General features: G+C 43.2%; 1 protein-coding gene across 1 annotated transcript; it reads right to left on the bottom strand.

Annotated features, from left to right (window-relative positions):
- Window positions 1–3990: 3990 nt before the first annotated feature.
- Window positions 3991–14480, bottom strand: IFIT5 (interferon induced protein with tetratricopeptide repeats 5; the record flags this gene model as incomplete). Its single annotated transcript, XM_079535910.1, has 2 exons — window positions 3991–5425; window positions 14359–14480. 2 exons carry the CDS (start codon window positions 14478–14480, stop codon window positions 3991–3993), a joined length of 1557 nt encoding a protein of 518 aa, XP_079392036.1.
- Between the last annotated feature and the right edge of the window lie 255 nt (window positions 14481–14735).

Below are 14735 nucleotides of genomic sequence, written 5' to 3'. Positions count from 1 at the left end.
CGATCCTCCAGCTGGTGTTTTCTGAGTGGGTGTAAGAGGGATCATGGCTGCTCTGCCATCTGAACATCTCTAGCTTTTAGGAAAAATTAGATCTGCGCAAGCAGATTATTTGAGAAGTAATAGCTCACCACACCAGCTATTAGTAAAGAGAATGTTGGCTGACAAATTGCTCCTGTGTACTGCAATGGCCAGAGTGTCCCTTTTTTGCATCCAGGAGCTGTATCTTTAGGTGATTCTACTTACTCACTTGTACTGACTGATCAGGTCACTTGTTCTGGACAGAAAGCAACAGCTGTGATTTGCCAATGATTTCCTGCTACTTGTGCTACGGATATTTACTACAACTGGCTACTTTGTGAGACCTGGAGACTGAATGTGGCTCATAACGCAAATTACTGATGGTCAGTTCATTAAAAATGGGATGCTTCTACATTTCCTTGGTGAATCCATTCAGAGATGGAGAAACTTCACATTCTGAGATGAAGATTTTTTCTGTTTGATGATGTATGAAGCTGTAGTCTATTCATTAGCAAATTGGTTGGAGTCCAGATAAGTTTCATTAATGCTGTAATGTTGTTGATCGCCTGCAGTACGCTTGGTGTTTGCTGTTGGTGTCCAATTCCATTCTGTGCCTCAAGGGGGAGAGCAAAGCGGGCTGCTGTTCACGACTTTGACTTAGATAAGAGAACCATCACAGGGTCATAATGTATTTTATATCTATCAATACTGTGTGTATCAATTACTTTTATTTTTCATGCATATTTCAAATACAATGCATTAAAACTGTTTGACTTCAGCTGTCTGTGCTCAAAGCGTTTACCAGTCCTGCTATGCCCCACTATGGTCAGAGCAAGTAGTGTGAATTCCTGCACAGACCGCAAATTAAGAGGTGAGAGTGCCAAAGCTGTTTAAAACTATCAGCACAACCTTTCTTCAGTTCTGTGTGGCAAATGAGTTTGAGGTCCTATGTTTCATTTTAACGTACGTTGATAAAAAGACAAAAAAAAAAACCAAAACCATTCAGTATTTTGTGAGTTGGACACAATATGCACACTTGGAAGGAAGATGTTATGTGTGTTAGTAGTGATGAAAATATTGTTTTAGATTCCACTACAAATGTTTTGTATTAAAAAAATAGGGAGTAGTGTGGTCTATAAGAGATTATTTCAGCAATTTATAACTGATCAAACACTCATTTTACAAAAATTTAGTTGTTTGGTTTTCTTTACCACATCATGATATGTCAACAGTTGTTGGTGCCATAACTGCATGTTATAAAAGCCTGTTGGAATATGCTATCACATTTTGATATGGGTAAATAATACAAATTTGGTAACAAATTATTAGCATACGGGGATTGTCTTAAACAATTTCAAGACATTTTTTCATAGGGTTTCCTGCTTATAAACATGAACATTCATTTATAATCAAGGCAGTATTTATTGTTTTAAATATCAATTCAGCAGAAAACATCCCATTTGTTTTATAAGCAGACATTTCTTGTAGAAAATGGTAGAATAATTTCAGGGTTTCTAGCGCTGTTTCTGCTTTGACCTAAAGGCATAGGTACCAGAATGATACTTTCTGTGCATAAAACTAAGTATAAAATACCAGCCCTGTGGTGAAATTCTCCATCTAAGAAACTCAGAAGGGATGAGGCAAAGAAATGGAAGTAGAATAACTAAGAATACAACCCAAGTTTGCAAATCCTCACGACAAGCTTCTACTCTTTGCTCTGCAGAAACAGAAATGAACTTCTCCATCTGACATGTGAAATGGATTATAATACTTTTGAAAATCAGTAATATATCTGCAACATTTTTTTCTTTCTTTTTCTTTTTTTTTTTTTTCCTTTTTCTTTTTTTTCAGAAATGATGTTATTCATGCTGTTCTCATACAGGGTACAATGGCAGGGCGCAATGCGGCAATAGGCAGATATTGGGCAAGTTGTGAACAGAATAACACTGCATTCCCACCAGCCCTATTGAGCACCAGTGGAGGATATAACCTTGGATGGGGCACTGCATTGCTGAACCTCTCTGGCTGCCCGGAGCTTGGCTGGGGCAACATCTGCCCAAGACAGAAACAGATGGATCCTACTGCAAATGAATCCTGCCTGCAGTAATGCTGCGTTTTGTGCAGCATAGCAGAACTCAGTGCAAGTAAGTGCAGAACATGATTTCTAATTGGTTTTATAGCTGATAATTTTTAGCACTGCCAGCAGTGCATAAAGAACTTTGAGACACTCAGATGCTAACAGCCTTTATGGCCCTGTGGCATCTCCACCATCTGCTCCACAACCAGTGCTGTTTGCAGCCAAGGCCCTGGGCAGCCCCCCATCCTGACATATGGGCAGCCCTCTTCCAGAAGCACCATATCATCTTTGAGCCCATTCTGCCCCAGCTGCAATGGGAGCTGTAGGGGAGCTATGTATGAGGCCAGGTGGTGAAAGTCAGTTGTAGCAGAGCCTAATAATCTCCACTGTCAGCCTGTATGGAATGGATGAGGAGGCCCTTACCCAGGTGCTGGAGCCCAACCTAGAGCACCACGCATGACCTGTGTGTGCCATCATTGTGCAGTTCTGCACTGAAGAGGCCCCTAGGCTGCTGGCCTGACAGGATGCTGCACTGTTATGAAGTAGGAGGACAGCCCCATGGTTGGACAGGGACCTTCAGCAGCCCTTCAGACTGCATCTTGATGAACTTCCAAGTACATTGGACACCACTGTTTGTGGAGGCCCCAGACATGCCATTTGTGCTGCCATCCCTGCAGCACAGCAGGAGCCCCCTGAGGAGCCTGGGAAGGGGAGGCAGCAAGTTCCTCTACTCCTGGCCAGGGCAGGGACTGCTTGCTCAGGGCTGTGTTGTCCTCCAAAGATGAGGGCCAGCAGCTTCAACAACCCTGCAGGAGGCCACCCTTTGAATGGCACTTAGCAGGGTTACAGCTAAAGACAAAAACAAAAAAACAAATAAAAAAGCCAAAGACTACAGCACAAAGTATTGCTCTTAGTCATTGCACATGTGACGTTGTTTAGCACAGAGGCTGCTTTTCCCATGTTGCTGATGCCTTCCCCTGCCCTGTCTCAGTGAGACAGCCTGATGGGGAGCACAGCCAAGGGCTCCAGGAACTGGAGTTGTCTCAGTGATGTTTGCTCCCAGCAAAAAGCCTGCTGAAGATCTGAGGGCTTGCTGAGGATGCCTGACAGCCTGGGAAGGATCACAGCTAGGACAGCTGATGCAATCTGACCTAAGGGGTGCCTCCATACTGTGTAACATTGTGCTCAGCAATAAGAACTGGAAAGGGTGAATTGAGGATGGACTTTGCCAGGGCTGCTGTTGTTCAGGGCCTAGCTGGACATCAGTCAGCTGGTGGTAAGCAAGCGCTTTTTGCATCACTTGTTTTTCTTGGTTTTCTTTTACTTTTCCCACATCTTATGTATTAAAGTGCCTTAATATAAACCCATGTTTCCCAGTGAACCAAACAGACAAACAGTGGTTGTTTTTATTGTTAAACAACATACAAGGTAACAAACTGAACAAGTCAACACAGTTTTTTTTCTAAATGACACTTGATATTTGAAAAAACAACAGAAATGACCATGTTAGTATCAGCATGCCTTTCAAGCGGATAGGTTAAATGTTATAATATTATGGTTCTCTTTCCTCAATAGAAGGTGAGAACTGTTTTCCAGCTTAGGAGCTTTATGTCCTGCAGGTACTCATAGACAGCTTTCATACCAGTATTAGCATGGCAGCCTAAGGTAGCTTAACTTATATTTATTCTTGTCAAGCATGCTTTTTGGCAATGAACAGGCAAGCAAATGCACAATCGTCGTCTGGTCATCATCTGCAGATTCTGCATTATCATAGAAGAGTGATGCCACCGGGTTTTTCAACTGGTTATAACCCTAGCCTTAAAAAGTGAACAAATGCATGTATATTTTCTCTTTAAATGTGCTTTTGTTGTTGTTGAAAGGGATTTGGGAGTGCTTCAGCTTGAGAGGGAAAGTCGTAGCTCACATAATGCACTCAGATATTCTTCATTGTCAGGATTGTATTCACTGGCTTTCTCATAACATTCAATTGCTGCAAGCGTCTCACCATCTAGTTTATGAATGTGTCCAAGTGTACTGAAATCTTCTTCACCTCCTAACCCTCCTTGAATTCTCCTTTCCAACAGTCTCTTCAAGTATTTTTTGATCTTTTCTGCAAAACAATGATTACCATTTTTTAACCCTTCTTTGTAATATTTAATTGCTTCAGATTCTGATTTCTTTTTATATTGCAGAAAACTTCCATAATAGTAGTATATTTCTTGTTTATCGGAGCAAGTCAGAATATTTATCTTCAGTACTCTCTGAAATGTCTCTTCTGCTTCTCGATACATCTTTGCCTCTGCATACATCCTTGCCAAATCAATTAAGGCACTAAAAAATTTTGGCTTTTGTTCAGTCACCGCTTTGAAATGAGAAATGCAAATTTGAATGAGTTCTTCTATTTGATCTTGAGGTGGATATCTTGTACTGTTTTTCAACTCAAACAGCTTTGCTCTGTAGCAGAGTCCTAGCTGATGAAGCAAAAAGGTGGATTTTGGTGATATTTCCAGGGCTCTCTCCAAAAGTTCCTGTGCCTTGTCCAGTTCTTTTTTCCTTCTGTAAAATTTAGCAGCATACCTCAGGAAATAGGGAAGATCAGGAGTTTTCTGCATTCCTTCTTCAATGCATCTCTCTGCTTCATCAACTTGATCTGAGTCCTGAAGTTTCAAAGCAAGTAATGCCAAAAGGTATGTGTCCATTGGATTCAGTTCCAGTGCACGCTTCAGAGGCTCCAGAGATGAGCTCACTTCTTCACATCTTCTATAAGAAAATTCTTCCAAACGATACGTTGCTATCGCATAGCCGGCATTAAATTCTGGGTTGTTGGGTTCCTCCCTCAGAGCATTTTCAAAGCACTCTTTCGCTCTGTTATAGTACTTTCCTCCAAATTTTAATAGTGCAAATCCTTGCTCAGCATAGATCTCTGGAAGCTGAATCTTCAGCTGAGCAGTATTTGAAAGTTTTTTGCAACTGTTTTCAACTTTATTTATATATTTTTGAGCTTCCTCATATCTACCCATGTGGTAGTAGATCCAAGCGTAGTTTCCCCAGGTAATGAGACTTCTCCTGTCAATTTCATCTGGATAATATTTTTTAACTTCTTCTTCAGCTTTTTGGAGATATTCTAGAGCTGCTTTATCTGAGAGCTGTAGGTGGTATATGTAAGATAGTAGATTGTAATTTGAAACGTTGGGTTTTATGAAAAACTCAATTTGATCATGTATTGATTCTTCCAGGCTGGCAAGATCTATATCCTCCTTCAGCAAAGTCCATGTAAAATAACATTCTAGCTGCAGAAGGGAGTTCTTCAAGGAATTCTTAGAAATAGTGCTAGAATAAATTAAAGAAGATTGGTTAACTTCCTGCTGCTTGTGTTTTTAACCCAAGCATGATGTACTGTAAAAGCAGGCAGTACCTTGGCTGGTGCCGCTAGTCAACAATAGCTCATGTAAGCCACAACTGTGGGAAGCTGTAAGTCTAGAGTAATTCTTCTAGTAATTCTCCTTGCCAGTAGAACTGAGAGCACCACTTACATAGAGAAAGGGGTGGTGGTCTGGATGCTGTTAGGGAACGGCTGCTCTACTCTAACACCAGCACTCCTCCAGGCCTCAGAAATGTATTACCCCTCCATAAACATGGAGACCTTGCTGCCTTTCTGCCTCTGGATTCCTCCATGCATGTGGGGATGGGCCTGGCAGCAGCTGGGGCAGCGTGTTGCGTCAGTTCCCCCTCTTAACCACTGACTTCTTGGTCAAATAGTCCATCGTCAGAAAGACTGCTCTGCTTTTTCCTTGTAAAATCAGGAGTATCTACCTGCCTGTATGGTGCCATGTATTCCCAATTAGAAAGCTATGTAGGAATTTGTATTTTTTCTGGGATGAAGGGGAAGTGAGAGCAAGTTCCTGATAAGACCAGTACCTCATCAGAAATCTTTTTCCCCAGGGGAATACCATGGAAGAATGAACCCTGGCTGCCAAACCAGCTTGAAGCATTTTAAATTGTCCCCCTCAAACCAAAATTAATTTTTTTTGTCCAAATTGTCACATCAAGGGGCAATCTAATCCCATCTGGCGGCACGACTCAAGCTCAGATAGATGGACATATTTGAAGACCTTGAAGATCCTTTCCAACCTGCAGGATTCTGTGTTTCTGTGCAAGTGAACAAAATGATTCTGCATTTCCTGTTGGTTTTGGTGCCTCAGCTGAGTACCCAGAAAACTTCCATGAATGAAAACAACAGGAGAGAGTAATTTCATGAGTAATTTCACATTTGTGAACATGTGTGGAAAGTGACATGTTTCTTTTTAGCTCAGACTGACTACACCATACAGAACTGTAATTTGTTGAATTCTCCCTCTCTTTCTGACTGGTTAATAGACAGCCTCGCAGCTAACTGGTGACTAGCGAAACAGAACTTGCAACAACATCCCCAAAACAGATTTGTGATGCAGATAAAATGCAGTTCAGTTTAGTATTGTGCATAATCTGCCAGTGCAATTTTCCAAGTTGTCATAAACATCCTAGATTTGCCCTATTTGAGTGTGTTTGCAGGACAGTCCTCAGCAAATGCTATCCCTTTTCTTCTGCTCCAGACTGCAGACCAGAATGATTTTCTGGTCCTCACAGTAGTAGAGAGCAGAAAGTAAATTCTCAGCTGTATCAGTGCCAGCCATTCCCTTGGCTGGTCAGCAGCTGCAACTACAGCCTGCATTTCATCCAGGAATTGCGTGCACACAGTTTCTGACAATCAACTCTGTAAAAGCAATAATGTTACAGCATCCAATTGCATCCTTCTCTTACTTCGATTCTTCCAGTGAACATTATGTAAATTATTCTCCGATGCTTAAGTCCCTGCATACCTTACTGCTTCCAGTTATGCAAATTACAAGCTTACATTCCCATAGGATGAGAGTACAGAAAAAAACAGCATTTGTAGACCAAGCTGCTCTCTTACCTCATGATTTGCCTTCCTTCTTTCTTTTCCTTTCTCTGCCTGTTTGCCGGTAGCTTTGAAGCCCAACAGCTTCTTCCTGCAGTTGTGAGTTGCCTTTTATGTGCTCTAGCGTGCACGTGACTGATGTGTATGATACTGGGAATCAGAAAGTGAAAGCAAGCTTCATGAGTCTGGGAGGAGCTGTAAGGCAGCCGGCTGGGAAATAGAAACTTACGAGTCACTCTGCTTTTTCTATTTTGGCTTTATGCCACACATTGACTTGTTACCATGGAGCCCATGGTAACAGCTGCTAGCAGCTCTGTGTTTGAGCTTAACTCCAAATGGCTAGCACTGAGAACTGCCCAGCCAGTGCAGCCGGTGGCTGACTGGCTGCTCTGTCAGCGGCAGCTGGGCGTTTGCTGGTGCCTGGGACCGGTAAGGCATGGATTGTCTCAAATAAGTGTGAGAGGATTGAAATACTTTGTGGACAGTTTTACATTCAAAAGTGTTTCTTTAGAGCTGTTTACCTTCGAATGGGAGGGTCCAAGAGTGTTTTCTGTCTGGGGACTCGGCCTGGAAACAAATGTTTCCAGCTTGATACACGAGACTGGGAGATGATACTATTGTATCCAGTGAAGGTCCCCAAAGCCAGAAAGTCATTCCAAAAGAACAGACTCAGCTACTGGGGATGAAAGGCAGAGGATGGGCGTTTGTCATTTGTTCACAACTTACCACAACAAATGGTCAGCCCATCACTACCAAAGATCAGCACCACCAAGACATGGCTGGACTGAGGAGTGGTGAACTGCTTTGCTTTGCTGTGTTTGTATATCTGTATGCCTGCTTGTCTTTTTCTTTCCCTATCATTTATCTTTTACTCTTTCACTTTAAGTAGTAACCATTGCCTAATATTGTCCCACCTGTAGTGCTTATTAATCGTTATTAGCAATTTAACCAATTTTACATCCAAGTAGAGTATTAGTTATTTAGTTAGTTAGTAGAAAGATCTCAATAAATTGATTAGTATTATTCTGCTGACTCTTCGATGACTGTTGCAATAGAGATCCCTGCTGATGTGAGGAGGTGTGACTGAGGATAAAGAAACCCACTCTTTTGAAACCCACTGAGTGGGACAAGACAGCTGGACAGAAGCTGGATGCTGCCAGGGCTTCCTAAAGAGCAGTGAGATACAGTGAATTGGGAAAGCTGAAATTTCATTTGCTTCTGTTCCAGGAGCTTTGATATGGGAAAATCATCATTCTTTTGAAATTGGTTATACTTAAGAGAGAATACTTCATCAAATCAGTTTTGGAGAGGAAGGGAGACATTTAGTAAACTGTACCTTGAATAATGGTGTGACAGTGGTGTTGGAAGAGTAAAGCACTTTCTGTTAAAAAATAACCCCTTTCTGAGAAAAAATAGATATATTCCTACCAGCTTGGATACTTTATCTTGTGAAAAACAAAAGTGTCTTTGCTATTATATGATCAAGACATTCTACATATATTATGACAATTGCATGTATGGGAGTCCAAACATCTTGAACTCCAGCAGCTTGGGGCCATGTCCAGTGCCATGGGGAGCCTGTTCCATGCTCACTGCCTTCTAGAGAAGAGCCTTTTCCCAACACACACCTGACCCTCCCCTGACACAGCTCCATGCCATTGCCTCAGATCCTGTCACTGTCACCAGAGAGCAGAGCTCAGTGCTGCCCCTCTGCTCCTCTTGAGAGGAGCTGTAGGCTGAAGGCTCCCTTCTGCCTCTTCTGCTCTGGACTCAACAAGCCAAGAGATCTTGGATACTCCTTATTCACTTTACTCTCCAGATCCTTTACCATTTCTATAGCCCTCCTTCTAGCATTGTCTGAAAGTTTTATGTCTTATTTTCTACGATCTGTCCAGCGAAATGAACCCCACAAGTGGCTGGCCACCAGCCTGATGTAACCCCAATTACTAAGACATTTTGAACTCAATCCATCAGCCAATTCTTCACCCATCACTTTATGTTTTTCTCTAGCTGTATGCTGGATGTTCTGACCAGAATGAGAGAAACTGTATTGAAAGCTTTGCTGAGATTTCTGAAATACTACATAACTGGCTTCCCTTCGTCAAGTATGTGGCTAACCTTGTTGTAAAAAGAGATTACGTTTGTTAAGCAGAACTTTCCCCCCATGAGCCTGTGTTTGCCATGACCCACAACAGTATTGTCTTTCAGGTGTGTTTCAGTAAGTCCAATAATAACTCCTTAATTTTATGAAGCATTGAGTGAGACTGGTGGCCTGTAATTACAAGGGTCTTATTTCCTGAAAACTGGGACAACATTTACTAGTTTCCATTCAACTGGAACCAATCCATATTCACAAGACTGCTGAAAAATAATAGAGTTCTCATGATAACATCAGTCAGCTTTTTGAGTTCCATGGGATGAATCCCATCAGGCCCCATAGATGTATATGCGTGCATCTGAAGCAGCAAGTTCAATACACAATTGTTTTTGGCTGGGAGTTTATCATTCACACAATCATGGTCTTCCAGCTCAGGGTTCTGTTGGTCCCAGGCCCCATCAGTGTCCAAGACAGAGGCATAGAAGGCATTAAACATCACTGCTTTGCCTGCAACCCTGTTTCTGAGGCAACTGTCTTCATCAAGTGATGAAACATTATCTCTGGTCCTGTTTGCTGCAAATGTATCTGAAGAAGCCCTTTTGTTGTTCCTCTACAGCTTTAATTTTGACTGAAATTTGACAACAATCATTTTATCCCTGCTGTGGCAAACAGAATCTCTGTAATCTTCCCCTTTTGCCTGAACTCATGTCCAGTGGCCATACATTTTTCTTTTTCTCTCTAAGCTCTACAAGAAGATCCCTGGACCTTCTGCCCTGCCTGCTTGTCTTCTGACGTTTTAGAATTGACCAAGTTGTCTCCATTAGTGCCTTATCCAGCAGCATTCCTCCTCATCCACCAGACGTAGGTTGAGCACTGCAAATCCATGCTTGCACAAACATTCCCCTGGGTGGTAATAGACCAGTGCAATCCTCCAGAGCACACAGAATAGAGAACACAAGACACTGATTTCTTGCATCGCTGTGCCTCACTATGATGAAGATGGAGTCTGACTCAGCAAAATTTCAAGCTCACCTTTTTCTTACTGTTTCTCCTTGTTTCTGCAGGAAAAGAGAGGCAGGAAAGAGGCAAAGGGCTCAGGGGACAGAGCATGGTGGGGACCAGGGATGTGCAAGTAGGGCCTCAGGAACCTTCATGAGCTGGGCCCTGAGTACTTCTCTGCCACCTTCAGGAGGATCTGGAGGGAAACAATACCAATACAAGAAACTCAGGATTGTGAATGGTAGTGGGGTCACCTAATGTGCCATTTTTCCACCACAGCCAAGATCAACACTGTAGGTTATCACTGGTTTCTGGCTTCAACTTTATTGTTGCTTCTATGAGCACTGGTTCCTCATCCTTCTGTTCTTCTACCTCCTTCCCTTTTCCCTAGGTAGGGCCAGCTTTGTAAGAGGAAAAGCTGGCAGCTAGAAAACTAGGACAAATTTACCTACATTTGATCAACAGACATTGGTTAACCACAGGCATGACTGAGCACACTGTTAGTTCCTGATCACTTTGGCTTGTATTATGAAAGAGCCTTTGAGTGAGATCTGAGAGGTGTGAGGTGCACTCCCCTTGGAACAAGTGTGCTGGCTACCTGGGCACTGGCAGTTCAATCATCTTGTTGCTGTACGAGTGACTGACACTGTTACACCTTATGATGCTTGTTGTAGACCAAAACGTGTACCTTAACAGTGTTCATGTTTCCTAAGATCCACCATCTATCATACCAATCTACAGTGCTGTAGAACTAAGCTGGCATGTCATGAGTGATACCTCTAGTTGGATCTGTAAAGGCAAACCCTTCCTTCATCTATTCTCCTTTCAGCCCTTTTCTTCCTTTCTTATGTGCTCTGTGTTCACCCACCCCTTTTCCCCCCTGTACCTTGCGCTTGAGTTTCCCAGAGCTTTAGCTGTGCTCTGCCCTCCATTTCTGGTTCAGTGCTTTGTTTGTGTTTGTTTTCTGTTTCCCCAGCCCTCACGTGATTGTGAGAGAAAGAGGAAGTGAAAGCAAGCTTTCTCTCTGAATCTGCAAGGAGCAGCAAAGGCTGCCAGATGGAGAATAGAAACTCATGAATCACTCTGCTCTGTTTTCATCTTGGCTTTGTGCCATGTACATGTAATTGTGTTGTGGAGCCCATGGCAACAGCTGCTAACAGCTCAAAGCATTGACTTTGCTCAAATGTAAAGCCATCTACGATAAGGGGAGTATTTCAAGTCAGTATAGCTTGACCTGGTTATCGTACATAAGCGGGATCTCGGGGTCATTCCCCCTCCTGCCTTTGCTGATGAATATATGCATGGTTTTGCCCCGTGCCTTAAGCTTCTATTATAGCAGTGTTGTTTATACACATAACATTCACGTAACTTGGTCCTTTGCTTGCCCTCCTCTGTGCTACGTCCTCTGCCTCCACTTCCTGAGGGCTCTGCTATCCAACCAGCCCTGTGTTGCTCCATGCTGCCATTGTATTAGTTTGTCCTCAATGGCTTGTGCTACCTGGAGCAGCTGCTTGCTGCTCTCCCTGACAAATTGCAGTTTTACACCACAAAGATAAACAAATGTTGAGCAAATCAAATACTGACACCTGACGTATTGAAGCAATTGCTGTCACAGTTGTACCAAGCCAAACAAGATTTGAGCAGGTGGAGATGAGCTCTAGCAGAGCAAGCGTGACACACCCCAGTCCTGAGGCCATGCAAACATAGTGCAAAGCTGCTTCTGTGAGGGCAGTACTGTTATAGGGCTGTGTGGACAGCAAGAGATGGGACTCAGTACTGGTGCATAGAGCCCTATGGATATAAACCACCCATTTGTAATTAGGCTAAAAAAAAAAAAAAAAACAACTTCATAATTAGTGTTTGTGGAATTTGAGCGCCCCTGTTTTGTGAGAATAAGGTAATAAATGTGCTCCCAAGGATGCCTCATGAGACATCTCATGGAATCTGGTACACATCAGCTGATTTCATGCTCATGGCTTGGCTGGGATGTGGCTGTGCCTGACTAGCTACAGGGAGCATGAGGGAGCATGGAGCACCCAGCAGCCTGCAGGAATGCAGCTCTTGACTGGATCTGATGGGACAGCAGCGGGGTGAAGCCACAGACAAGACACAGTAGGTGGTGGAGCTGCACTGGAGTTTGTCCATTCACTAGCAGCCTGCCCCAGGTGCAGGTTTTGCCCAAGGACTGGGTTGTGCTGCAGGTCTGGTGGAAAGCTGACACCTTTTTATTGGAATAAAAACAAGCAGTGCTTCTCTGCACAGCAGTGGCTCTCCATAAGCAGGAGCTTTGGTGCGCTTGTCCCGGAATTGCATTTTCTTGCAGCAGCTGTTGGTCACGGTATCTTTGGCATTAAGCAGGGAAATGGGAAAGAGCCTGAGCATGGAGGCTTATCTGGAGTTTGAGGAGGTGCAAATAAGATGGTGATAAAGCAGAAGAAAACATAGATAAACCAAGTTAGAGAGGAAGACTGAGATCTAGTTAGCAATTATATAATCTTAATTTGGGAAACTATCCTTGCTGAAGCTTTCTTGTTTGATTTTAAAAGTACCTTTGGAAAATCTAGTCCACGTGTCAGTGTTGGCATGTAAATATAATACCATCATAGTAGCAAATGCAAGAGATTCATGAAAAGTACATGAAGAAATTGACAGAAACAACTGCCTTCGTATTTAATACAAAAGCTTTACTTACTTGAGTGTTCTGTACATATAGAAGAAAAGGGAATGACTTCAAAAATATCTATGCGTTTTAGAGAGAAAACTCATGCCTGTAGAGTTTCTTGGAGCTGATATCTGCTGACAAGGAATTCCCTCCCAGTGACATTAGCTCAGTCAAATAGTCTGAAATGCAGTTTTCTTCAATAAAATAATGTAAAGAAACTATACCATTGTAATAATTAGATTATTTAAATATCTAGTTTCCATTAAACCTAGTTAGCATCTAATTACTATGCTTGAGAACAGCATTGCAGGCATTTTATAATTTGTATTTTCCTCTGAGGAGAAAAGTACCCTGTAATTAATCTTCTTGAAAACCCACGCAAATAGTTCAGCATTACTTTTGTTACCCAACTTCTGAAAATAAAATGTAATCCTGTGAAATTCAATTCAAGAATAGAAAGGGCGTCACTTTCACTGAGTGTCCAGGACATCTCTGTGTGTCAAAACTAGTGGATGCAATGGTGCTGAAGTGCCCAAGATAGCTCTTTTCTTCTGATATATTTCTCCAAAGGCAGCTCGTGTGTGGTCTTAGCACATTCATTGCTGAGAAAGATGAAAGAAAGTGTTATAGACTTTTTAAAGCAGCTCTTGAGAGTCCACCTTAGTGCTATTTTGTGGTAGTCTGCTTCTGAATGTGTATTTTACCCCTTACTATTCACAGCATATTTCATCTGATGGTTTAGCATTGACTGCATCCTAAAACACTGCTGTCAGGTGGGAAAGTCACGCACAAGGAGGATACCTACAGGTGCAGTGGAGGTAAAGAGATCAGATAACGCTGTGAACTTCCGATTCCAGTGGTGCCCCTCTTGGGAGAGATGGAACAAAATGGAAACACACCATGTTGTACAGGAGGTTACAACTACTTCAGCCTTAAATCCCATGTATGTACTTCACTGCAGTCCATACTGTACTGTAGCTCACAGTGATACCTCCAAGCCTGAGCTTTAGCCTCATTAACTGAAAATGAGACATGGTTATCAGTTTGCTGGGTAGAAGACTTTCATCCCTTCTCATGGAAAGTTGTAGGACTTCTGCTCTCAAGGAGAGGTGCTGACAGTGAGTTAGCTCTGGGTTTGGTTTGTCCTGTGCCAGGCCCACATCACAACCGTGTGCTGTGAGGGGCCCTGTGGTACTTCTGAAAGCAAAAACTCGAACGAAAATCTTCACGCCCTCTAAATAGACAAAAACACTTGCTTTCTTGACACATTACTGCTCTGCTACTATGTATTTTATTTAGGTTTCAGTATTATCCCAAGGATATTACTATGTGCAAGTGATGTGAATGTTTGTACTTCAGGACTGTATGTGGTTCAAGTTTTGCAAGCATGGCCACACGCCGCCTGACCACAGGCTCTGGGACACGACAGATGTTACATGTGCTGCCAGCTCATTGCCTCAGAGCACTGGGACGGACCAGATTGGCAGCAAGCTGCTGGAGCTGTGCACCTGCATGTAATTCAAGCCTGCTTGTATCAGATTTGATATATTTAGATTGTGCTCAACGATGATGGATAGATGATCTGTTCTTTGTGAGAGGATAACGGTGCTGGATGCAACGCTTCGAAATCCTCAGGAACGGAGTGCCCGTGGGTGGGGACGGGACTGCGGGCGGGCTGAGGGGTCATCGGGGCAGAAACCTGCGCAATTACGGGGCGAGGGGGGGGCATTCGTGAAATTTCAGTCTACAGAGTTTTTTAAAAGTGAGTTCAGGGGACGGGAGGGGTGAAAAATTGCCATGCAGCTGCTGAGAAGCGCTGAATCACGCCGCCCAAGGTCGCACAACCGGCGAGGGGCGGCGTGCAGGGAGGGCGCAGAGCTGCGGCGAGCGGCCCCTCAGCGCAGCGCCGCGGAGCAGCGCGGCCGCCGCCCCCGGGCGGGCT

Source organism: Tetrao urogallus (genome assembly GCF_951394365.1).
Source record: "Tetrao urogallus genome assembly, chromosome: 5".
NCBI classification, from domain to species: Eukaryota; Metazoa; Chordata; class Aves; order Galliformes; family Phasianidae; genus Tetrao; species Tetrao urogallus.
Note: the sequence above shows the minus strand (reverse complement) of the source record. Positions and strands in the feature narration are given on the sequence as shown.